At 40.6% G+C, this 27254-nt stretch overlaps 2 protein-coding genes and 1 long non-coding RNA gene across 7 annotated transcripts; all 3 read left to right on the top strand.

The window, feature by feature from the left end:
* The first annotated feature begins 3945 nt into the window (after window positions 1-3945).
* LOC122872724 lies at window positions 3946-5172 on the top strand. Its single transcript, XR_006377269.1, has 3 exons — window positions 3946-4021; window positions 4364-4381; window positions 4579-5172. It is a non-coding gene; the product is annotated as an uncharacterized LOC122872724 (long non-coding RNA).
* Window positions 5173-6148: 976 nt separating this feature from the next.
* Window positions 6149-8114, top strand: LOC122872725 (E3 SUMO-protein ligase ZBED1-like). The gene is made up of 4 exons (XM_044188758.1): window positions 6149-6318; window positions 6447-6962; window positions 7240-7606; window positions 7881-8114. The coding sequence occupies exons 1-4, from the start codon at window positions 6149-6151 to the stop codon at window positions 8112-8114; spliced, it is 1287 nt and encodes a 428-aa protein (XP_044044693.1).
* An 883-nt stretch (window positions 8115-8997) lies between these two features.
* LOC122872723 (major histocompatibility complex class I-related gene protein-like) lies at window positions 8998-21511 on the top strand. 5 transcript variants are annotated; one of them, XR_006377267.1, is made up of 8 exons: window positions 8998-9148; window positions 9354-9620; window positions 16917-17195; window positions 18451-18753; window positions 19392-19490; window positions 19835-19852; window positions 20043-20785; window positions 21407-21511. XR_006377267.1 is itself a non-coding variant. In XM_044188756.1 (7 exons), coding segments are annotated over exons 1-7 (1017 nt in total). In that variant the 5' UTR covers window positions 8998-9099; the 3' UTR covers window positions 20707-21454. The 5 variants fall into 5 exon arrangements, 3 of the variants coding, with proteins under 3 accessions (XP_044044691.1, XP_044044689.1, XP_044044690.1); XR_006377268.1 differs by having other exon boundaries at window positions 20705-20785; window positions 21407-21504; XM_044188756.1 differs by having other exon boundaries at window positions 20705-21454.
* Window positions 21512-27254: the final 5743 nt, after the last annotated feature.

The following is a 27254-nucleotide window of genomic DNA, read 5'->3' as shown; positions in this document are numbered from 1 at the left end:
AATATTGATAATTAAAATGACAGATTTTTTTGTACATGAAAAAAACGTGATTATTAACAGTATAATTTACAGGCTGTTAGATATCTAGTTAGAGCAGTTATATATCTATATATTTAGTCCAAAAAATGGACACCTACTTATGAATCATGATGAGAAATGTAACAAAGTACACTCAAATACTGTTCATAACATGCTACTTTATACTTACTAATGCACTGTTAAAGGTTTTTTATGGCTTACATTACACAAAATCTGTGTCCAGTTGGGTATGAAGTTATTATTGGAGCAAAACAACTGAGCACCTGTGACAGTGGAATTTGTAGTTGTAGAAAATAGTCACACATGTTTATCAGAAAATTTGAAGTTACAGAGAAAAATACTTTAGGAGTTGTAAACTTGTAGAATTGTTTTTCTCCCCCACAAACAAGTGACTACAACGGCTTGAATCTGCCGCTACAAGTCTCAGATGCTGTTTTTTGCAAGTTCTGCGTGCTCTCACTTGGCCAATCAAAGGAGCTCGTTTGGGCGCCTGTCCGTCTATCGTTTTTCCATCGTTTTTCCAACCCAGTTTAGATGAAACCGCGCCCACTCCATGATGAGACATGGGTCACTGAATTTGATGAATTTACTGTTTATCAGATTGTTGAGTAATGGCAAACATTAATTCTGAAGGACTACGAGTGAACAGTTTGAGTCAAGCATAGAGGCTGTATTATGTGTAGCTCTGGTTGTGTATGTGTTTTTCTTGCAGTTGGTTTGTTAAACAAACAGCCAGCAGCGGCGTTTCAATGATATATGTGATTTTTTTGTTATCTTCGCCACCATCTTGACAGTAAAGGAGCCGGGAGGGACAACTGAGTGAGATTCAACTCTTCTTTGTCTGGGAGAGGAGCGGGAGGTTGGGAGGGGTTTTATTTTGTGTGGTGTGTTACAACAAAATGTTCTAAATAAATAATGTTTAAATTGAGAAGTTTGGACTTATCGTACCGTTTATTGTTTCCTTATTAAGATGATACAGTTGGGCGAACCCCCGGACGCTCGGTTACAATACCATTACACTATTCTGTACATCTTAAAGAAAACTGAAACTATATTATACAAAAACACTTTATTAAAAATGTTGCATAGCCTATAAGAAAACTTACACCATACTATACTACTCTCAATCTCGGAACCCATCGGCATTCGTCTGAGACGATTTAGCCTCTGTTTCGGGGCTTCCGGTGTAGCCAGCGGATATCCAGATAAAGGATATCCGGGCCAAGACTTCCTCTTCCGTGCGCCAATCATTGTTTACAGTCCGATTAGCAATCTTGGAACTCATCGGCTATTGTCTCGCAATGATTTGAATGCAGATACATTTATAAAGCTAATAAAAAGGTAATCTCTAGGGTTCCGAGACTGATAAAAAGCTAAATCGTCGTCTAACGATAGCCGATCGGTTCCGAGATTGCAATTCAGCCAATGTGTTGCCGATGTGATTGGTCAATACTAGTCGGAATACAAATGGAAACCAGAATGCTTCTGATACCAAAATCTTGTCCCTTGCCTACAGATTCTGCATTCTTATGCAGATATTTGTTTATAGAGATTATATTACACTATACAAAAAACCTGTCTCCCCTTCATGCCACCACTCTCATGCATGGCACACGGCCTGCCCTGCACTTCCTGTTCCCCACCCACATGCCCCCAGACACACCTGGCAGAGTGCACTCTTCTAGTTCAGTTAGTGTTGTATTATTATCATGAATAAGACTTTGGCACCCCCTGGTGGATCAAACTTCAGAACTTGCTTTACATGACTTGCTTCACCCTCCGTCCAAGGACGTCATATCATCCGGTTGGAAGGTCAGCCAAACTGAAGTAACTGAAGATGGAAGAGCGACTGATTCAGAATCATTCAATTACATTTATTTTACTTACATAGCACCAACTCATAAAAGAAGTTATCTCATTGCACTTTTCCTATAGAGCAGGTCTAGACCATACTCTTTATAATATTATTAATAGAGACCCAACAAATCCCACCACGAGCAAGCATTTGGCAACAGTGGCAAGAAAAATCTTCCTTTAAGAGGCAGAAACCTTGGACAGAACGAGACTCAGTGGTGGTGTGTTACGTTTTGAGAGAGAGAGAGAGAGAGAGAGAGAGAGAGAGAGAGAGAGGGAGAGAAAGGTTTGGAGAGAGAGAGAGAGGTTTAGAGAGAGAGGTTTTGGGGTGGGGGGATGGGGGGAGAGGGAAGCACAATGCAAATACCACCTAGAATTTTTAAAATAGTAGTGATGTAATTGTAGTGTTAATATTAATAAATTAATAATAATAGGAATGACAGCTATATGAAAAAAATGACAGTATTAGTAACAGAGCCAATAACAACAACTGTAGTAGCAGTTGTCAAGCAGGAACACGGAGGCAGCAGGTGGCCCACAACCACAGATCCAGACTCTGCAGCTCTGGAGGTAGAAATACCTGCTGAAAGCGACAGAAGGAGAGAGGAGAGAAACGAGAAAGCACAGAACTACGGGAGAGAGAAGATGTCGAGTTAGTAACATGCATTAATGGGATAAAAATGCATACAGATGGAGAGGGAGAGAAGGAGAGAGGAAAGAGGTGCATCATGGGAAGTCTCCCAGCAGTCTAGGCCTATAGCAGCATAACTAAGGGATGGTTCAGGACTCAACCAAGCCAGCCCTAACTATGAGCTTTATCAAAGAGGAAAGTCTTAAGCCTACTCTTAAATGTGGAGATGGTGTCTGCCTCCCAAACCCAAACTGGGACCTGATTCCACAGGAGAGGAGCTTGATAACTGAAGGCTCTGGCTCCCATTCTACTTTTGGAGACTCTAGGAACCACAAGTAACCCTACACCCTGGGAGCGCAGTGTTCTATTCGGGTAATAAGGTATTATGAGATCTTTAAGATATGATGGTGCCTGACCATTAAGAGCTTTGTAGGTGAGGAGAAGGATTTTAAATTCTATTCTGGATTTTACAGGGAGCCAGTGCAGAGAAGCTAATATTGGAGAAATAAGATATATTTTCCTAGTTCTTGTCAGTACATGTGCCGCAGCATTCTGGATCAACTGGAGAGTCTAAACGGACTTATTCGGGCAGCCTGATAATAAGGAATTGCAATAGTCTAACCTAGAAGTAACAAATGCATGCACTAGTTTTTTGGCATCATTTTGAGACAGGAGGTACCTGATTTTTGCAATGTTATGTAGGTGAAAGAAGGCAGTCCTTGAAGTTTGTTTCATGTGGGAGTTAAAGGATAATTCCTGATCAAAGATATCTCTGAGGTTCCTTACGGTGGTGCTGGAGGCCATGGCAATGCCATCTAGACTAACTATATCTTTAGATAATGTGTCTTGGAGTTGTTTGGGGCCAAGTACAATAACTTCAGTTCTGTGAAGTTTTTTGAGTTTAACATCAGAAAATTTCAGGTCTTTATGTCCTTAAGGCATGCTTGAAGTTTAGCTAACTGGTTAGTTTCATCTGGCTTGATCGATAGATATAATTGGGTATCATCTGCATAGCAATTAAAGTTTATGGAGTGCTTCCTAATAATATTGCCTACAAGAACCATATATAAGGTGAATTGAATCGGTGAAGGCACAGAACCTTGTGGAACTCCGTGACTAACTTTGGCTTGCACAGAGGACTCATCGTTAACGTGTACAAACTGAGATCGATCTGATAGATAGGATTTAAACCAGCTTACTGCAGTTCCTCTAATGCCAATTACATGTTCCAGTCTCTGTAATAGGATGTGATGGTCAATGGTGTCGAACAAAGCACTAATATCTAACAAGACAAGTACAGAAACAAGTCCATTTTCTGATGCAATATAAAAGGTCATTTGTAATTTTCACCAGTGTAGGCAGGACTTGATGAATTTTTTCTCTAATAGTTAAAATTGTATTATTAGACTGACTGTGTCCTTGTCGTTGCTGCAGTGGTTGTTCCTGTTCTCGTCCTCATTGCTGCCGCTGGATTCATTGTTTACAAAAAGAAGAAAGGTGATTAATTGACTTTTTCAGTACTTTGATTTTAGTCTTTGAGTTAATGCTTTTATCCAGGTTACAAAATTGTAACATGCATCAGTTCCCTGCACGCCATAATTTGAAGTAACCAACAGTAAGCGCTGTGAGGCTCAGATAATATGACTATACCATGATAATGTGGAGAGAAGTGATAAGAAAAGAAATAAAGTAAGGACTAAACAGAAGAGTAGACTGGATTCATTTTTCAGTTTGAGTGAGTAGAAGAGGTGATCATATTCACTGGTAGATAAGGTGACGAAAGATATTCTGGCATTTACAACTGTAACTGAAATTATTTGTCTTCTGTTTTGATTTCAGCCAAATGCCCTCCATCTCGTAAGTAAAACTTACTTTGATTCTATTTCAACTGATCTGACACACACTTTATGCTGTAGATTAAAAAGGGTTTCACATTATTGTGCAGATGAACTTTTTCAAAACTGTTTCCTGCATTTACTGTTCAGTAAATGTAAAAGTTCATTGCAGGATGAGTGGACTTTACGTTGTTTCACAGTTTGTTTCTGACCTTACAGCTCCTGACAACGGCTCTGAGCTCTCTGAGAGACTGAATCCAGCCATATGACAAGTATCACATTACATAGCTTTACAGAACTAAAAGAGACTGAAACATGACTTCCTTCTTTTATTTGGTAAGACAGGACAAGAGACATAATTCATGAAAAGTTCCTCATACCACAGGGGTTACTTACTAGTAGCTATTGGTAAGACTAGTGGAACCAGATAGACAGTGATGGTAGCTGGACTACTGGCCATGGCATTCACATTAGATTTCTTATAAAGTCTGTTGGGCCAGCCAGTGTAGTTTAGCCTGAGCAGAGACAATCAGTAGATATAAGGCTGCAGAGTGTCTGCTCTTTACTTGGGTGAGTGAAGGATTTAAAGGCAGCTTGAAGGTACGTTAGGTCAGGGTTAGAGAATAGTGTCGCCTGTCACAGGGCCAACTGCATGACCTAATGATATCATTTAACGTGAATACTGGGCTTCCATAGGAATGCTCACCCAACTTTTGGCACATCTGATAACCAGAAATTAATGTCAAAATCAAATGTATTGCTCTTTCTTTTGGTGCTGATGTTTGGCTTTTCAATAAAGTCCCAAATTTTCAAGAGTTTGGCTCCACATACTCATCTGTGACTATAGTTGCGGTAATTTGAATATTACCTGAGCATTCAGTATTCTCACAGAGGAGTTGGATGAGAAGATCGATGTCAGTTTCAACTAGAGTTGTGACGTTCGCGAACGAACCGATTCTTTTGAACGGCTCATAAACATGAACGATGGGAGCCGAGTCGCGGCTGGAGGGGAGCCGTTCTTTCTGTCGTTCTTTTTTCCTATGCGTGTTTCACACAGATGCACACAAATGAGCTCCTCCGCGAGACAGAACAGTTATAGGGGGAGGGGCGCACCCAGCGCAGGCCAACCCTTTATAGCGTGATGATATTAGTTATTAGTTGTGCACGCATCCTTCACGTGAGTACTCCAGTGGAAAAAAACCCTGCGTTCCTCTGTCATTGGGTAGGAGCGGAGCCATGACGTCTGCACGCTGCCGTCACATGCTTACTCCAGTTAAAAAAAAAAAAAAACTAAAAAAAAAAACACGTGCGATTGCCTCTCTGTCTCAGTGCCAACGTCAGTAATAGTGGGTCGTTCGGACTTCGAAAGGAAGAAGACACACACGTGACACATCTGAAAATGAGCCAGAGGAAAAGGAGCAGCATTTGGGTGCACTTTTCTCGCGAAGAAAACAGTAAAGCTAAATGCAGCATTTGTCAAAAAGTCATTTCATTTAAGTCTGGGTCAACAAATAATTTACACAGGCATTTGAAGACTCAACACCCAACACTGCAGGTCACAGGTTTGAAAGCAGAGCCAGACTCAGACAACAACAGTGACACTGATGTGTCCATTGCCTCCTCTGCCTCCACATCAAGTGCAGCTGCAGCCACAGCAGCCTCTGACCCCACTGGGCCCACATTGCCTGGCCAGGCACGACCAAAAAGAAAGCAGACATCCATCAGTCAATATTTACCTCCTGTCTTGACCCCATTAAGACAGGAGAAGATAGACGAAGAGCTGGCAAAGATGATAGCCACTGACTTCCAGCCTTTCTCAATAGTGGAGGACACAGGATTCAAAAAATATTCACAGGCGCTCAACCCCTCCTACATTCCTCCAAGTAGGAAGGCACTAGCCCAGAAGGTCACGGATATGTATGACAGGGAGACAGCATCTTTGAAGAGAAGGGTGTCAAAGTACCAGCTGTCTGTTTAACCACAGACTGTTGGACTTCAAGAACGACAGCATCATATATGTCTGTAACCTGCCATTTTATCGAGGATTTCCGTGTGGCCTCCTATCTCCTGGACTGTTTTGAATTCAGTGAGCGGCACACAGCAGACAACATTGCACAACAGCTGCTTAGTGTTGCAGCAGAGTGGGGGGTGGACAAGAAAGTAGTGTGCTGCCTAACAGATAATGCGGCAAATGTTACTAAGGCTATACAAACCATTGGATGGATGCACCTACCATGCCTGGCCCATACTATTAACCTGGTGGTAAGAGATGCCCTGCAAGCTTCAAAGCCCATCATTGATAAGGTGAAAGAGGCAGTGGAATACTTTCACAGAAGCACCGTGGGGGCACAAAAACTGAAGGAGACTCAACTACAAATGAAGATGGAGGAGCTCCGACCAAAACAGGATTGTCCTACAAGGTGGAATTCCACCTACTACATGTTGAAAAGCTTTATTGCCAGTAAAAATGCTATAATCTCCACCCTGGCCGTCACCAATGCACCTGTCCGCCACCTGTCCCAGGAGGAATGGACCACAGTGCAAGAAATGTGCACAATCTTGCAACCATTTGAGGAAGTCACTGTGGAACTCAGTGCAGAAAGGTATGTTGCTCAGTTGCACAGCAGTATATTTCTTTAGCATGCATGCATAGTACATAATAGTAAATTATGAATATTTTATACCATATTAGAAATCTGTGTAATACACTGGAGTATATATCATTGTCAGTAGATTTCTGTATCCTGCATGCCAATTTCCTGATAAAAAAATTATGGATATTTGATACCACAATAGATATCTGTTTAATACATTGTAATATTTATCATTGTTTCAGCTTTAAAATTGTAACATTAAAGTTTTTTTTCTTTTTTTCACCAGCTACTTGACAGCCTCGAAGGTCATAGTGCTGGCCAGGGGACTTCAAAGAGCCACAGCTGATTTCCGGCGAAAAACTACAACAGCGGTAGCGCAAGGTGTGATCGACAGTCTGTGTGCGAGTATGTCATCGCGATTCCACATGATTCATGCCAACCACATACTAGCAGAGGCTGCTGCACTTGACCCGCGTTTTAAGAGGATGGCCTTCCCTGATGGCAGAACAGCAGATGAGACGTTTCAAAGGCTGTCAACTGCAGCAGCAAGAATTAGCAGTGGCAAACCCATCCAACAGCAACCAGCTGTGGAAGGACTGGAAGGAGCAGGCAGTGGTGCTGGATCAATAGTTTGGAGCTATTTCCATGAGGAAGTAAGGGTGGCAACAATAAGTCACATTTTTTTAGATATTTGATATCTCAGTCTAAAACTTCCAATATCTGTAAATCACTGCATTTAATCTGTACATACTGCACATACTGTACATATGCAAATCTACTATTGTCACTTCTAATTAAATGCTAAACTGCATTTCATTACTCTGTTCTCTTACACTGTGTAATGACAAAAGTTGAATATAATTTAATCTACTCTAATCACATAAAAATGGTATCTCCCATTGTTATATCTCCCACCCCTATGAGCAGGTAGCTGGAACAGTGGAAGCCAGGAATCCAACCGCTGATGCTGTCATGGAGGTGCGAGCCTACCTGGAGGAGCCTCTTCTTCCAACACATGAGGATCCCCTCAAGTGGTGGGAGAGTCGAGCCCCTGTTTACCCCAGGCTTAGCAAGCTGATGGCCAAGAAGCTTTGTGTTGTGGCGACATCAGTTCCCTCTGAGAGAATATTCTCAAAAACGATTATTTCCAGGCAGAGTTAGCTCCCAGACAAGAGCCGTTTAGCTTCCGGATCCCCTCAAGCTTCCCATCACTAGTTTCATGAACACTGGAAGTAGGGAGAAATCCTGTATCAGGGCTTCATTTTCCTCATCAGAACCAAACAAGCAGCTAGTAGGACTGATATGTCCATGTTGAGATACACAATACAAATGGTGAGCTAACTAATGGTTACTGATTGAACGTCAGAACAGAAAGCAGAACTGCAGTAAAGTGAAATGTGTCATTTAAACTTGTCTTATAATATGGTGCAGTTTCTGCATCACATATTGCCAACTTATTCCAGTCATCAGTGAAATGAAACATGTTGACTGTGGCTGTTTGGAAAGTTCATAAGTCACTGGGGCTTCACTTCATGTCCAGCCCTTCATCAAGTGATGGAAAGTCCACTGCTGGGACTGGCAGGTTGTTTTACTGTTCTCATCCTTACCATCATGTCTTTGTGTAAATCGTCATATTTCTCAATTATTCTCCTCTCTTCTTATCCCACTAATGTGCCGGTATTCTTCATTTGACACAAGATACGACACGATTTTTAGTTTCAGGTTTCAGAATCATCCACGCATTAGTGATGGGAATTACGGCTCTTTGAAGGAGCCGGATCTTATGGCTCAGTTCCTTTCCGAGAGCCGGCTCTTCATTTAGTACCACTTCTGCTGCTGGTCACTGCCTCAGTTACTTTCTTATTTGTTGCAAGAAATAAATATGCAATATTCTTCTGCAATACATTGAAATTGTCTGTCATATTGATGGTTAAAAAGTGGGATGTGTCAAGAAAAACTATCCTAGTTGTATAACTCGTTCACTTAAAAGAGCCGACTCATAGAGCCAACTCGTTCGCGACCGACACATCACTACCACGCAGCTCTGGTCACTAGTCTCGAGGACAGAAGCACTCCCGCGAGGAAACAGAAGCCAAAACAGCTGGACCAGCTCGGTCCTTTACTCACACGTCTTTATCAAAACAAGATGAGCAAATTATTTTTGTTGCTTCTCTTCTGTCACGTTTCATCACCAGGTAAGATCACATTTTAAATCTTTACTTTAAGCTCTTTGCATTTTGTTCCCAGGATCACACTCGTGACTTAGTTTCACTTCTACTTCAACTTGATCGGACTAAATGTTTTACCAGAATCCTGCTAAATACATCATATTTATGATGAGTGTCATGATGATGTGTGTGTATATTTATACTGAACGTATAAACCTTGTTTGTCCTACAGTGAAACACTCCCTGAAGTATTTCTTCACAGCATCTTCTGGAGTCTCAGACTTCCAGCTTGTGGGTACAGGACAGGTTGATGGCGTTCAGACGGGTTACTGCGACAGCAACAAAAAGATAGCAGGAGCAACACAGGACTGGATGAAAAAAATATTCGAAGATGATCCTCAGCACTTGGAGCGGTACACCCAACAGTGTTTTGAGAATGTGCCAAACTTCTTCAAAGCCACGATTCATAGTTTGAAGCAGGACTTAAACCAAAGTGGAGGTACAGTATGCAGGCTACTGCTATTTTTAACTTTTTACTGCTAAATGGTTCTGCATCTTAGTTGTAAAGTTAATATCAGGACCACTTGTGAAGTGACCAGCCAGACTTCAGTCTGATTTAATTTTGACACCAAAGTCACGAGGTTCTTCAGTGTCCAGCCAGTCTGAGAGAGGGGGTGGGACTGGCCTCTCATTCAGGAAATATGGTTTATACTCTTGTTTTATGTAACCTTAGTTACTGTACACATTACATTTTGGGGTTATTTTAATTACTTAAGTTTACCATACTAATGTATGTTGCTTATTAAACTGTAGCCTACAGTATACTGTGGTGAGTTATATACATTTCAGTAGGAATAGTGCCACAGTATTATTTAGGACTTGCATAGTCAAGTTTTATTATTACATACAATAATTATTTAATTATCACTTATAGCACTTTAACTTGTTTTATTTATATGTGTAACATTTAAGTTGCTATTTTATGTCCACTTGAGCCAGGAGGAGTAATTTTAGTTCCTACCTGCTATTGTTTTACGAGGGACAGTTGTGAGTGTAACAGACTCGGAGTAACGTGTGGGACAGTAGAGTGGGGATCTGCTGTGAACCCAGAGAGAGTGAAGTTGGATGTACCACAGACTGTACATAAAGATGGACGACATGACAGCTCCCCAAAAGTGAAGCCAAAACATCTCCATCGCCCCCTGGTGGCTGGCTGCAGTATAGGACATAAACCCCGCCCCCTCCATGTTAGCGGATGGGACATGAGCCAAACTCAAAAATCAAAGTATATGTCAAATACATTTTTCCCAAAGATGGTTTCTGTCATTTTAGGTAGTTCTTTTCACGCTGATGTGTGTTCAAGTGTTCATTTTTCTGATACGTTTGGTTTTAATTATTTATTTGATGATGTAAAAAGGGGCTTACACGTCATGATTGAGTCTGTGTGTGGGCGGGACCTCGATACCGCGGCTCCACCCCGATCACTACTGCGCAGACTCTGGCTCCAAATGACGTCACCAGCACAAGATGGCAGCTCCCATATCCAGGATATTTTGGCTTCATTTTATACAGTGGGAGGAAGTAGAGTCGAGTCGTCCATCTTTATATACAGTTTATGGTGTGTACACTGTCTCCAGTGTCGGTGTTAATTAAAGAAGATTATTTTTATTATTGTAGCCCGCTTATTACCCGCAGGCCAAAAGGACTGGAGAACGCTACCAACCAAGAAAATAGGGTTACAGTTTATAACTGCACGACAAAATAATACAAGCAGCACATAAGAAGGGATGCTGTTTGGCTGTAAGTTAGTGAGTGTAAGGACAGAGACAGAGCGCAGTTACAGTAAAATGTATAATTTACAATTTTGTGGACTGCTGTTGTTAGCCCGCTAGCCATGCTAGCTCCAGCAGGTTATGTTAACAACCTGCACTATTTCCTGTCCCCTCCAGCTTTTGGCCCCACCACGCGAGTAAATTTAGACAGGAGGATTTCGGTCCGACTTCGCCATCACGGTTTCTCTGTGTAATGGGAGAAAAGGCTCATCTGAGATGAATTGCCTGGTCTGGAAAGTTGATGAGAGCAGGCAGCTGCAGCCGGAGGAAGTGACATAAAGCTGAAGTCAAGATGGACAGTTGGGCATGGTCACATTCAGCGTTGGGTGATGTTGTTTTTAAAAGTAACTTGTTACATTACAAGATTACTGCCATTAAAAAGTAACTTGCTAGAGTACTTCTGCGTTACCAAAAATGAAAACCCCTTTGCGATTCCTTGCACATGTTGGTTATATTGTCCAGAGGGCGCGTAGCCTTCTGCCTTTAAATGTATTGACTCTGTCATTGCATAGCCTAGTGTAAGGCCCATAATCTGTAACTCTGCAGGCCAGTAACAGGAATGACCAGTGTTGGGAGTAATGCTACTTGTGACGGTAACTAGACATGTAACTAATTACTTTTTCAAATTAAATAACGCAATCACAGTTACTGAAATTTAAATGGCCTAGTTACTCATTATTGTTGTCTTACCTGAAAATAGTGGACAACTGCAGAGAACAGCAGACAAACGCAGCCTATTCCCAGTTTTTTCCGGTTTATGATCTAACATCACCCGATCACTTCATTCAGACCAAATCAGGCGTTGCAGCGATTATCTGCAGGTTTGTGCGGCGTTGTGCTTTAGAACGTAACCGTAACGTAACAGAAAATGTTTTATTTCTCTGATTCACCAGCTTTCTCACTCCTGCCGCTCCCTCTCCTCATTCAATCTATCGGTCACTTGACCACCGCTGTCTCTCTCTCTCTCTCTCACTCAAACAAATGAACACAAACCAAAGGAAGCTTCTTGGTATCGCTATTTTTCAGCATAGACTGTAAGCCAGACACAGACTTCGAAACTGGGTACACGAAATAAACCAAGCCAGGACACAACTGGCAGAGTATCATAGTTTGGTCCATGAACTCCGCCTGGATAGCTCCTGGTGTCACTGATCTTTCAGGGTGACTGTGAGCAGTTTGATTGGTCTGATCGCCGGATTGGCCACCGCAGCGTGATGTCGAGTTGTGTTTCTCCAAAAGTTGATTCTGTGTGCATTAATAAGAGAACTGAAGCAGACATTTAAAATTAACGTAAAAGTCCCTAGTAACTAATTACTTTTATTTGCAGTAATTGCGGGGCCGGCCCTAGGATTTTGGTGGCCTTAAACAAGATTTTGTTTGTGGCTCCAAAACACTCCCAGCACAACCACCAAATCACACACACTGCTCATAACTGAATGAACACACACACACACACATTAGAGATGGATACATTAATTATCAACTCTAACATTATTTGAAAACAGTGTTTATTAAAATATATTAAAATTAGTTAAGAAACTGCAAAGTATCTGCAGCTGCAGTCTCGTCGGAGGAGGATGTAGAAGGCTGTGGTAGCTCTGTTATGACCTCTGCAGCTGCAGTCTCGTCGGAGGAGGGCGTAGATGCCCCTGAAGTCTCTGACGATGTTCCCTCAGCAGCAGTCATGTCAGCTGACGAGGTAGATGGTCCTGGTGCAGCGGAGGTTGCACCAATATATTTCAATAACGCCCCTGAAAAGATAATTATTATTTTTTTAAATATAGTTTGGAAGACATTACATAGGTATGTTATATGTATCTTCCAGGCCTTTTTATTAACCACACAAGTGCAATTTTATCCAGATATGCAAATGATCATTTATCCAAATATGTCCAATATATCCCAATATGATCTACAAAAATACTGTTTAACATAACTAGAAAGCAAATGGCAAGAAATCAAGCTTGTTCTAATGAAAAACATTTCAGCTAAAATTAATAATACATTCATACTTTCTAGCCAGCTTGGCAGGTTAAAATTATTGTTGCTATGTTCAGTTTAATTTGCTCAAAAACACATCTTTAATGTTGCAAGAAAACATTGGTAGGCAGGTAACATGCAAAGCTAGCCTTACAAACGAGGTTATTTGATGCTTACAATCTTACTCAGGTTAGCAAACGTTAGCAAGCAGTGAAAAATGTTCTAATGAGAAACATTTCAGATGCATCAGCATCTAAGTGTTATAATGCATTTATTATTTCTAGCCAGCGTGCCAGATTAAGATTAACTGTGGCTATGTTCTGTTTAATTCGATTTCGTTCAAAAACACGACTTTAATGACAGATGCAATATCCCCTTTACAGCTCGATTATGTTTGATTACAAGTAAACATATATCAAGAGGGAACCGGGGCTCAATGCATATACCCAAAAAATTTCATACAAAATGTAATTTATTTTGCAATTCAACTGCAATGAAAAAAGTTTAATTATTTGAAGTGCATGAAAGTAAATAGAAACCGAGGGTACTTGACATGTGGCACCTGTGCAGCCTTTTGGCTCCTAACGACCTGACAGCAAACTGGGCACAGCTCATGGTGGCTCCAGCCGTCGCCATCATGGCAGTGCGTGACACTGCCCAAGTCCCGGGTAATCCAAAAATGGGCAAAGAGGTGGAGCGTCGGTGGAGGTGAGGCGGCCGAATGAAGCCTGGTTGCTGCGGCTAGCCACCTGTGACGGCACCCACCTGTCACTCAAAGCGACCATGCCCTTAATTATGCATAACTTTAAGCCTTAAATAATTTAAACGGTGAGTTATATAAAAATTCAACCCCAGTACAGTTGTCATGAAAGGGGAAATTAGCTGACCAAAACTGTTTTTTGTACCAGACTGTAAACATGTTTAATTCTGCTGTGAAGTTGGGCATTTTAACATGCGGGCTAATGGAGATCGACTCGCTTTTGGAGCCAGCCTCAAGTGGCCATTCGAGGAATTCTGTAGCGGATTTGCAGGTTAGAGTTCACCTTTTGTTCAACTTGGACCGGGCGGAAGTACTCGGTCGGCCAATGGAAACACTGCTGCACTGTGTTTGGGAATGGAGAAGTTGATTAATCACGTCCTTTTTTGGGGCCAAGTGCAGGAAAATTTTGTTTAACAGAAACTTGATGTGACTGCGTAATTCCCCGGCTGTACAGGAAGTAACAGAAACACTCACATTCCGTTAGATCACATCCTGATTGTATAAAATGTTATCAGACCAATAATTAAGAGGTAAGGTAGCTTATATCAGAAAAATCATGTTACATTTACTCTTTAACCTTCATACTACTACATAATTTTACATATAAATTCAAGTCACGTCAATTTTATTCATATAGCCCAATATCACAAACACAGACACAATTACAGATACATGTAGATTGTAAAACATATGTGAAGAATACGGATCCAATGAGCAACTTCAGGTGTCACCAGTAGGACCTGAGCCACGCGACCTCCTCTCCACCATGGAGACCTGGAAAGAGGACCGGCCACACAAACACAGAAAAGGCAAGCACATCATTGACACAGATAGAGGGACAAACAAACACATGGGAGGAGAGAGAGACAGGATAGCCTGCAAGCTGGGGAGAGAGGGAGAGAAGGGGAGAGGCTATATCTCATGGGCCTGCGTGAAAACAGAAGATTAGGAGGAGAAAACTAAGGAGAGAGAACAGAGAGAGAGACGCACACTAGGACATTTGTGGGAAACAAAAACAACAGATTGTTAGAGAAAAGCTGTGGTTATCAGAAAGTTTACAGGTTTTTTGTCTTTTCTCGCCGACAGAACAAACATGGACTGTAGGTACTAGGGTTAAGACTGAGACCGACCCGCCGGTAGGATGATGGTAACAGATACAAGGCCTGAGGCATCGAAGAATAAGCACTAATTGAAAGTTAAGGTGAAAAGATGAGTTTTCAGCTTAGTTTTAAGGCCTCAACAGAGTCAGACTGTCTGATGTCAGCAGGGAGATTATTCCAGAGGAAAGGGGCACGATAGGAAAAGGCCCTGCAGCCAGCTGACTTCTTTTTAACTCTGGGGATAGAAAGGAGGCCTGTATTCTGAGAGCGCAGTGCACGGGATGGGATATAAAGTATAATGACATCAGACAGGTGTGAAGGGGCGAGTCCATGTACAATTTTATAAGTCACGAAAAGCACCTTGAAATCGGATCTGACATGAATAGGGAGCCGATTAAGTGAAGCTAAAATTTTAGTTCAGATCGGAGCTGCAATTCATGTAAAGCATGTCATCATATCGGTTTGCCTACAGGGGCCGGCCGCTACCCACCGGTCAGCATGCCAACCATGAATCAGCTGTTGGTTAGACTTGTTTGCTGGGCCTGTCAACACAAATCATGAGATAAAGAAATTCAAAACTGCAATCAGTAGTCAAAATATCTTTTTTTTAAATTACACACATACACAGGAGGAGGAAAAGCAGGAATACAAGACATCCTTCATTTCCTGCACTGACCTGTCAGATGATTGAACTGATGGGGTTTAACGTCCGTCTGTACAGGTGTTATTTCAAGAATCCTCACGCCCGACTTGTCATCTAAAGTTTTGTGTTTCTGCATATTACTATAATAGATTATTAATAAGAATATATTCTAAGATATTGTATCTGGAATATGTGGAATTATTTTACTAGCCCCATTAGACAAATTAAAGTTGTTGTCAGAATATATATTCCATTAACAAAGTAAACCTTCATAGTACAAAATCAGACATTCAAAAATTTGTTTCTGTAACATGTAATGTTTGTGGTCAAACATGTGAGACAATGAGCTTTTAGATCAGGGGACAGCCAGGAGTTTCCCATCATGCACTGAAGTTTTGCAGTCGAAGAGCAACTTCGGTACCTGGCTCTAAAAACTGCAGCTGCCTTGATCTGATGAGGTTATCATTGCTGATGTCAGCATGACATCACAGCAAGTCGGGATCAAGTCGGACAGAAATCTAACCGGCATGCAAACTGGCCTGTTAATACTAACATTACAGATGCTCTCCGTTTTGGGTTAACCTCCAAATAAAGTGCTAGTTAATCTGGCAAAACTGTCAGCTTGTTTACAACCTGAATGATCGCCCCATTAGACGTATTTATAGCGATGTTGCCACGTTCTGAGATCTCATCAATTACTTTGGTGAGTACAGTGTTTTCATAACCGACTGAACCAATGTCCAGAGCAAAGCATAGTTTTCCTTATCATGTCAGTTGGTATTGTGCTTTAGTGGCGCATATTCCCAAACTAGATGACACAGTAAGCCTGGAGCTTTCAGGGTCCCTGGAGTTCTGCAGCTGCCCACTTTGCTCTATTTCTAATCCAGTAGAAGTTATGCAATAACTATGATTCAGTGAATTCCTGGATAACTGCCAGTCATGCTGGTCACTTGAACCTGAGGCTGCATCCAAGGCTGCAGGTGTCACACGGGTGTGGCTTTTTAAATTTAGATTTTATTTTATGCCTTTCTCAGATAGCGCCCGTTAAAAGATGAATGAAAATGAGGGGAGAAAGATGCAACAAAGGTCTCCAGCTGGACTCCAACAAGGACTGCATCATAAACCTATAAAGCTATGAGGTGACCCACACTGGCCTGACTTTGTGTATATAACAGTTTGATGTGCACAGAATGCAAGAAGACATAACCACTTGGTTTACTGCCATTGGCTTCATCTGGTAATTTACAGAATAGCTACCATTGTAACTTTGAAACTGTGAAATAGAAATTGCGTTTCATCACTCATATAAAGAAAAAGTGCACTGATTATCTGCTCTTGAATCATGAGCACACCACAAGACTGGGAGAATAGCAGTGCATCATGAAATGCACAATATTGTTTAGATCATCTTTCCACTGGAGATATCATCTGTACGTCATGTTAACTGCAGTCTCTGTTTCTGTCTCTGTCTCTCTCTCAGGTGTCCATGTTTTACAGAGGATATGTGGCTGTGAGTTGGATGATGAGACTGGAGAGGTTAATATTTTTGTACAGTATGGTTATGATGGAGAAGACTTCATGTCATTCGACCTGAAGACATTGACATGGATCGCTCTGAAACCACAGGCTGACAGCGTCAAACTGAGATGGGATGCTGACAAAGCTGAAAAACATTACAATGAAAATTACCTCACTCAGATTTTTGCTGAGTGGCTGAAGAAGTATGTGGCCTTTGGGAAGAGCTCTCTGCAGAGAACAGGTAGAATCACATGACCTGATTTCATGGACACAACAATGTTCATATAGCTCAGACTGAACTGCCATTGTATTATCACTCCAGTCAGTCTGACATTAGCATGATTTGATTTAGCCCTAAATCAGTAGATGCATTTTGGGTTGACATTACTTTCAGTGTTTTAGCCAGTGCAAAATGAGTTAAGTAAGTTTACAGAGTTTCAGTGTTTCAAAATTGCTTCACTGAACATTGACACTGTGATCGACTGCTTTGCTGTAAACCATAAAAACAGGCGGATCCTTCTTCTCTGACTGTAGTGAGTTTCTTTAGTGGTGGTGTAGTTCCCTTCTCTGTCTATATACAGACAGTGTGGTGGTTGTGTAGCAAATGGGTTGTTCTTTAGTACTGTCATATGTTCTTATAACTCATAAGATGGGTGTATGGGCCTGTACCTGTAGTGCATTTACCTGAAAGGAAAGTTGTTGACATGTTGTGAGTCTAACTTATCTGTTGTGTCTTGAGTTCATTGAAGCCTGCACATGTCAGAATATACACAGACTAATGTTGGGATTGGCCCTCAGAGGAAAAAAACCTTTTATATGATTTGCATCAAAGGCTATTTTAGTATTATTAGCCATCTAACAGCATCATCAGGTGTTTGAATAAAATGTCAATAAAAAGTATCCATCCAATTTTAATAAATCCAATTTATGATATCGGTTATTGTTTTTTATATCTGCAAAACTAATGACATTCACATCAGCCTCAGTTGTACTTTATGTTTAGTGCTAATTAGCAAATATTAGCATGCGAACATGCAGAACTGAGATGGTATTATACCTGCCAAACATCAGCATGCTGGTATCATCATTGTTAGCATGCTAACATTAGCATTTAGCTCAAAGCACTGCTGTACCTCAGTACAGCCTCACAGAGCTGCTAGCATGGCTGTAGACTTTAGTCTTGTTGTGTGTACTTACTTATTTATGTTGCTTGGATTTTCACACCTTCTGTCATTGACTGAGCTCCCTTTAAGGTTGGCCAGCCTCAATTATCTACCACTGCTACTGATACTGACACTCGCTGTGCATACAGCTGTGATATTTTTCAACTAACACACATAAAGTATGTCTTTAACTGCTTCTCTGTTTCTTATGTTGATTTCTACCTATTGAATTCTCGTCTTTCTATACCCCCTGTCCCTCGCTCCCTCGCTCCCTCTCTCTCTCTCTCTCTCTCTCTCTCTCTCTCTCTCTCTCTCTCTCTCTCTCTCTCTCTCAGCTTCCCTCAGTGTCTCTCCTCCAGAAGACTCCCTCCTCTCCAGTCAGCTGCCACGCTACAGGTTTCTACCCTGACAGAGCCGTGATGTCCTGGAGGAAAGATGGAGAGGAGTTTCATGAGGAGGTGGAGCACGGAGAGATCCTCCCCAACCACGATGGATCCTTCCAGATGAGTGTTGACCTGAACCTTTCATCAGTCACACCTGAAGACTGGAGGAGGTACGACTGTGTGTTTCAGCTCTCTGGTGTAGAGGACGACATCGTCACCAGACTGGACAAAGCAGTGATCAGGACCAACTGGGGTAAGACTGAGATTAGAGGGGCTGAATGGGACTGCATGTCTGTGGTTTGTTGGGTATTTGAGCTTTTGTTCTCCAAGCTGAGAATTCATCTTCAAAAAACTAATAATAATAAACCAATTCAAAAATTTAAGTAAACCAATACACATTGCTCGCCCCATTGAGCTGAGCAAGATTATCAGAAGATCCTTTTTGATTTTCTTAAAGCCATAGAACGGTTTAAAGCATTTTACAGACCTTATTGTTTTGACCACACAAATGACAGGTTTGTGCTGCCTGTCCACTCGTTACTTAACTCAGAATAATACAGAAAAAGGCCAATGTTGAAACCTACAAAAATTATTTTATTCCATATCTAATTTGGTAAACTGAAGAGAACTTTACTTTGTGTTTATTTACATTTTCAATTATACATGATTTATTTATTTATTACACACACACTATGACACACACTTTTAAGATAACAGCTAAAATAATTGATTATACTGTATTAACTCCAAGTCAGTCTTAGTTCACAGCAACAAACCGTATGTATGAAAAAATGTATGAATAAAATCGTTGGATGGATGGATGTACTTCTGTTCTAACCTGCTTTATCTGTACCAGTCTTCATTTCTTTTTATTGTTTTTTTGTTCAACAGAGAAGCCCAGTGACATGACCGTCCCCATCGTTGCTGCAGTGGTTCTTGTTCTCGTCCTCATCGCTGCCGCTGGATTCATTGTTTACAAAAGGAAGAAAGGTGAGAGAGACAAATGGAAAGATGAATTGAATTTTTCAGTACTTTGATTTTAGTCTTGGAGTTAATGTTTTTATCCAGGTTGCAAAATTGTAACAAGCATCAGTTCCCTGCACGCCATAATTTGAAGCTGTGAGGCTGAGATAATATGACTATACCATGATGATGTGGAGAGAAGTGATAAGAAAAGAAATAAAGTAATGACTAAACAGAAGAGTAGACTGGATTCATTTTTCAGTTTGAGTGAGTAGAAGAGGGGATCATATTCACTGGTAGATAAGGTGACGAAAGATATTCTGGCATTTACAACTGTAACTGAAATTATTTGTCTTCTGTTTGGATTTCAGCCAAATGCCCTCCATCTTGTAAGTAAAACTTACTTTGATTCTATTTCAACTGATATGACACACACTTTATGCTGTAGATTAAAAAGGATTTCACATTATTGTGCAAATTAACTTTTTTAAACTTGTTTGCTGCATTTACTGTTTAGAAAAGTTCAGTGCAGGATGAGTGGACTTTACGCTGTTTCACAGTTTGTTTCTGACCTTACAGCTCCTGACAACGGCTCTGAGCTCTCTGAGAGACTGAATCAGAGACCTGATTGACAAACAAACTGAATGAGTTTCCTCTTATGGGATGAACAAAGTTAACACTTTAACATGTGAAATTCTAAATCTGTTTTAAAAAATGTTGATAGATTTCTTTTCATGAATCTTTATTAGGGGTCCAAGCAGCAAAGCCCTAAAAGTATCTGGGTCTCAGAAACTATAACAGCTACAGTTCCCAAACTCGGCAGCTGCTCCTCCTACACATTTTGAACAATCAACATCATAATTTTCACATAGCATATCTGGACCAATCCAGGAAAAAGAAAAAAATCAACTTTTTTATATTTGGTACGGTTTGGACTGATTGCCTCACTGCAACCTATAGTCAATTCAGAAGTCTGTTACTCAATATTTTTGAAAATATGCAAAATCAATTAACATCTATATCTCCAGTCTTCATTCAAATGCTACCAAAATTAACACAGACATTCTCTGGATGGTAGATATTATGGTGTCAAACAGTGAGTCCACAGTGATATTCAATATCTTGCTGTAATTTGTACTGCATGCACAACATTTTCTTTTTTGCTCAGTGTTGGATCAAATGTCACCGAAATATTTGACAATACACCCGAAACCAGCAGAATGATGTATGATTTTTTTCAGAAGATTCTCACCAACATTTTGACTGTTGTAAGTGTTTTATGTTTAAACACGTGTGATGTCATTGCCTCAACATGTAAGAAGGTTAGTAGAAACTACGCCTCTGCTACTACTCTTCTCTTAATAATCATTAAGTGAACTTGATTTGCCTGACATGCATATGTTTTTACTAAGCATTTAAAGTGTAGTACATTAAACAATAAATAGGATGTGAAAATAAATACTAATTAGGGCTCGGATCAACTCCGGACCACACTCCTCACTGCTGTCTGTCACCCTGCCAAACTCAGAATACACTTTGTAGATTAATGTTGTGAATTGCTATTTAAAAATGACTATCCACTTTGATATTAGCATTATAATATCTAGTCATGTTGATACACTTGATACTTTGTCGTCATGCTTTTATCTCACCATGTGTAATATGGGCCAAACTCAAACTTTGCCTAAAACACTGGACAAAGGTGTAAATAAACTTCTGGATAATTATCTTTCCATCCACATTGTGAACATAAAACATATTCTAATCGAAAGGCTCAGTTTGTCCATCAGGCCCTGCTCTTCACTGGTTTTCCCCTACTTTAAGGCTAGATGCTATGTTTCCATTGGAACATTTATCTCAGGGTTCAGAACATGTAATATATGCTGTCATTCATATGCTGAAAACAGGCAGCTGCAAATTTTTCTCTCCTCTGGTGTCCTCAGTCCAATAAACAAGCTGCTGAACTGGACTCATAATAGTCAGCTGCCACGCTTCAGGTTTCTACCCTGACAGAGCCGTGATGTTCTGGAGGAAAGATGGAGCTTCATGAGGAGGTGGAGCACGGAGAGATCCTCCCCAACCACGATGGATCCTTCCAGATGAGTGTTAACCTGAACCTTTCATCAGTCACACCTGAAGACTGGAGGAGGTACGACTGTGTGTTTCAGCTCTCTGGTGTAGAGGACGACATCGTCACCAGACTGGACAAAGCAGTGATCAGGACCAACGACGATTAAAAAGAGCAGCTTTCTTGTCAGTTTAACTTTTGTCATCTGTTCCAAATTTGTTAATTGGTCAAATCATGTGCCCCTCACATTGTAAGCAAAATATTTTTTCATTTCTAATTTTTTTAATATAGGGTAAAGTCACAGAAAGTTTAAACTTATCTTAAAGGTACAATGTGCAAGAATTGAGACTACTCTCCACCTGTTGAATTCATACGGCAACCTCCAGGTCTGAAAAGTGAAGCCAATGCTGAAGTGCCTTAAACCTGCATTCTTTCTAAATCTTGTCCAAATATGGCCACTTCCAGTCAATGGTTGCAAAAAAACAAGATGGCGACGGCCAAAATGCCAATCTTGAGGCTTCAAAACTATAGTCCACAAACCAGTGGGTGAAGTCACGGTGACTACGTCCACTTCAGTTACACAGTCTATGGGCAACATATCACATATCAGGTCATAACTGAAAATTAAAACAAGTAATGGTTCTTTAAAAGCGGCCCTCCGGTAAAATGTTTTAAAAAAATCATGAATATTTTAGATCTGAATGAAATCAAAATCCTCAGGTAAAGATTTCTGATAAAGTCATTTCTGTTTAATGTGATTATTCTTATAGGTTTGTGGTTAAAGTGTCACTTCACAAAAATTACCTCAATGATATAGAAGCATGCAGGCAGATTTATTTACTGAGGTTTTGTAATATCCGAATTCTGCTTCCAATACAACAGAATTTAACTGAATTTTACTTTTCGTGGTCAAATCTTAAAAAACATTTGAAATCCTGAACAAAATCGCATCCAGCTCAGAATACTCCACAGCTCTCACTGTGTTTAAAAAAACAAACTCAGCCAAGTACTTTATACTTTGTGTTTGATAGCAATTAATATGTGATGTATATTTTATAATCATTATGAAATAAAATTTTCTATGCAGAAATATTTTATAATTTATAATATTTTCTGCTATTTTATGAGGAACTAGGATTTCTATTCTCTTAAAATCCTCAGCACATTAACGTAACGTTCTTCAAAATATGTTTAAATAAATATTTTTAGAATTTATATTTTCATAATAACTGCAGGAATTTAAAGAGAAGGTATTTTTTCTCTGATGAGTTTTTGTAAACATTGAACAGCAATTAGAATAGAAAGAAATTGTGTTTTAATGATTCATTCATTTTAAACATTTCATTGTCATTTAAAGACTAAAATGGCATTATTTAATTATGCTTGCATTTTGACTTTTTTCTAACCATTGAGATATTGAATTCAATTTGCATTTATTATAATTTATCCTCGTGTTTATAATACTTAATCAGCATTAATTCAGTTAACCTAATTTTCTGCATGTTGCTCTTACATTAATAAAGTATTTGTATATTTTATATATTTATATTGGTATTTCACATTAAAGGTGTTATGTTTTCTTTGAGTGATATGAAATTATGAATGTTGTGTGTATAAGTCAGGATGCATTGAAATAAGAGTCATATAGAAAAGGGCTGTGGATCATAAAGGCACTTCCTGTATCAGGGCTTCATTTTCCTCATCAGAACCAAACAAGCAGCTAGTAGGACTGATACACACAACACATGTGGAGCTGGTTACTGGTTACTGATTGAGCTTCTAGCCTACAGTCGCTCTTTTATTCTGCTACTGCTAAAATAGTGTGGTTATTTAAATAATTGCAACACTCTATACAGACACATACAGAAGCCCTATATTTCAAATTAATTTGCTATAATATAAAACAAAAAATATTTCTGCTCTGTTCAAAAGTGTAATTTGTTTGTTGTCATTCTTCTTCTTTTTTGCCGGGGGTCGGCCGTCAGCCGTCAGACGGGAGCCGGCTCCCATCATTCACTTAAAAGAGCCGACTCATAGAGCCGACTCGTTCGCGACCGACACATCTCTACCACGCAGCTCTGGTCACTAGTCTCGAGGACAGAGGCACTCCCAAATCCCTCCGCGAGGAAACAGAAGACAAAACAGCTGGACCAGCTCGGTCCTTTACTCACACGTCTTTATCAAAACAAGATGAGCAAATTATTTTTGTTGCTTCTCTTCTGTCACGTTTCATCACCAGGTAAGATCACATTTTAAATCTTTACTTTACGCTCTTTGCATTTTGTTCCCAGGATCACACTCGTGACTTAGTTTCACTTTTACTTCAACTTGATCGGACTAAATGTTTTACCAGAATCCTGCTGAATACATCATATTTATGATAAGTGTGATGATGATGATGTGTGTATATTTATACTTAACGTATAAACCTTGTTTGTCCTACAGTGAAACACTCCCTGAAGTATTTCTTCACAGCATCTTCTGGAGTCTCAGACTTCCAGCTTGTGGGTACGGCACAGGTTGATGACGTTCAGACGGCTTACTGCGACAGCAACAAAAAGATAGTAGAAATAAAACAGGACTGGATGAAAAAAATATTCGAAGATGATCCTCAGCACTTGGAGCACTACACCCAAGAGTGTTTTGAGTATCATCCAAAGTTCTTCAAAGCCATGATTCATGGTTTGAAGCAGGACTTAAACCAAAGTGGAGGTACAGTATGCAGGCTACTGTTATTTTTAACTTTTAACTGCTAAATGGTTCTGCATCTTAGTTATAAAGTTAATATCAGGACCACTTGCCATAGTTGTGCATGCTGTCAGTCCAAGATTCGCTTCCCATTCATTTCTATGTGAACGTGGCGCGACACTTCGCTTCAGGTTGCGAAGTGACCAGCCTCCTTCGCTTCGCGCAGACTTCTTCGCTTATTCCCCACAGGCCAGAAGGACTGGAGAACACTACCAACCAAGAAAATAGGGTTACAGTTTATAACTGCACAATAAAATAATACAAGCAGCACATAAGAAGGGATGCTGTTTGGCTGTAAGTTAGTGAGTGTAAGGACAGAGACAGAGCGCAGTTACAGTAAAATGTATAATTTACACTTTTGTGGACTGCTGTTGTTAGCCTGCTAGCCATGCTAGCTCCAGCAGGTTATGTTAACAACCTGCACTATTTCCTGTCCCCTCCAGCTCTTGGCCCCACCACACGAGTAAATTTAGCCAGGCGGATTTCGGTCCGACTTCGCCATCACGGTTTCTCTGTGTAATGGGAGAAAAGGCTCATCTGAGATGAATTGCCTGGTCTGGAAAGGTGATGAGAGCAGGCAGCTGCAGCCGGAGGAAGTGACAAAAGCTGAAGTCAAGATGGACAGTTGGGCATGGTCACATTCAGCGTTGGGTGACGTTGTTTTTAAAAGTAACTTGTTACATTACAAGATTACTGCATTAAAAAGTAACTCGCTAGAGTACTTCTGCGTTACCAAAAATGAAAAGCCCTTTGCGATTCCTTGCACATGTTGGTTATATTGTCCAGAGGGCGCGTAGCCTTCTGCCTTTAAATGTATTGACTCTGTCATTGCATAGCCTAGTCTAAGGCCCATAATCTGTAACTCTGCAGGCCAGTAACAGGAATGACCAGAGTTCAGAATCAGAATCAGAAATACTTTATTGATCCCCGAAGGGAAACTCTTTGTTACAGCAGCTCGCCTTTACGTCAGTGCACAAGGGAGAAAGTACTAGCAAAAAATATAATACACTACACTATAAAAACACTATAGAAACAGGTCAGAAAATAAATTAAGTACCAGGTGGGTATAAATATAAGATAAAATAAGTGTGAAGTACCAAGTGGGTTTACCGGTTGATGATGATAATACAGTATAATAATACAATGTAATAATATAAGTAATAAGTTGTGGTGCATGTACTTTCGAGTTTAGTGTATTTTATTGAGATTATTAAGATATTGCACAGCAGTAATGGAGGTATATAATATCAATATCAATAAATAGGAAAAACATGGGAAAACTAAATATTGCACGGGAAACAGAGCTACGGCAACGGGCAGCATGCGGGCTGGCACATGCGCACTCACTCACTCGTGTTGGGAGTAACGCTACTTGTGGTGTTAACTAGACATGTAACTAATTACTTTTTCAAATTAAATAACACAATCACAGTTACTGAAATTTAAATGGCCTAGTTACTCATTATTGTTGTCTTACCTGAAAATAGTGGACAACTGCAGAGAACAGCAGACAAACGCAGCCTATTCCCCGGTTTTTTCCGGTTTATGATCTAACATCACCCGATCACTTCATTCAGACCAAATCAGGCGTTGCAGCGATTATCTGCAGGTTTGTGCGGCGTTGTGCTTTAGAACGTAACAGAAAACAACGTTTTATTTCTCTGATTCACCAGCTTTCTCACTCCTGCCACTCCCTCTCCTCATTCAATCTATTGGTCGCTTGACCACCGCTGCCGCTCTCTCTCTCAAACCAATGAACACAAACCAAAGGAAGCTTCTTGGTATCGCTATTTTTCAGCATAGACTGTAAGCCAGACACAGACTCCGAAACTGGGTACATGAAATAAACCAAACCAGGACACAACTGGCAGAGTATCATAGTTTGGTCCATGAACTCCGCCTGGATAGCTCCTGGTGTCACTGATCTTTCAGGGTGACTGTGAGCAGTTTGACTGGTCTGATCGCCAGATTGGCCACCGCAGCGTGATGTCGGGTTGTGTTTCCCCAAAAGTTGATTCTGTGTGCATTATTAAGAGAACTGAAGCAGACATTTAAAATTAACATAAAAGTCCCTAGTAACTAATTACTTTTATATGCAGTAATTGCAGGGCCGGCCCTAGGATTTTGGTGGCCCTAAACAAGATTTTGTTTGTGGCCCCAAAACACTCCCAGCACAACCACCAAATCACACACACTGCTCATAACTGAATGAACGCACACACACACAATAGAGATGGATACATTAATTATCAACAACTCTAACATTATTTGAAAACAATGTTTATTAAATATATTAAAATTTGTTAAGAAACACTTAAAAATGGCAAAGTATCTGCAGATTCAGTCTCGTCGGAGGAGGATGTAGAAGGCTGTGGTAGCTCTGTTATGACCTCTGCAGCTGCAGTCTCGTCGGAGGAGGGCGTAGATGGCCCTGAAGTCTCTGACGATGTTCCCTCAGCAGCAGTCATGTCAGCTGACGAGGTAGATGGTCCTGGTGCAGCGGAGGTCGCGCCAATATATTTCAATAACGCCCCTGAAAAGATTATACATTAGATTATTGTTTTTTAAAATATAGTTTGGAAGACATTACATAGATATGTTATATGTATCTGCCAGGCCTATTTATTAACCACACATGTCACAGACACGCCAGGCTCCACCTCATCTCAGCCACACCGTTCCTCCTCACCAGAATACTAATCACCAGCACCTGTCATCCATCACACACCTGCACATAATCAACCACTCTACTCCCTACATAACCCAGCTCCTCACCTCAGTCAGTGTCCGGTCTCGTTCACTAAAAGAACAGAGCTACGCCTGCTACCTTCAGTGTACTACGGACTCTACTACGACACTAGTCTCGTTTCCAGTCTCCTAAGATTCGCAAAACCTTCACTCGACTCCAGGCTCCTGTGGACAACAGTGTTCACCCGGCTCCGGAGTGTCTCCCGTCACCAGTGTGGTGAATCCAG

This window comes from Siniperca chuatsi, unplaced genomic scaffold, assembly GCF_020085105.1.
Source record: "Siniperca chuatsi isolate FFG_IHB_CAS unplaced genomic scaffold, ASM2008510v1 Contig00093, whole genome shotgun sequence".
Taxonomy (NCBI): domain Eukaryota; kingdom Metazoa; phylum Chordata; class Actinopteri; order Centrarchiformes; family Sinipercidae; genus Siniperca; species Siniperca chuatsi.
Note: the sequence above shows the minus strand (reverse complement) of the source record. Positions and strands in the feature narration are given on the sequence as shown.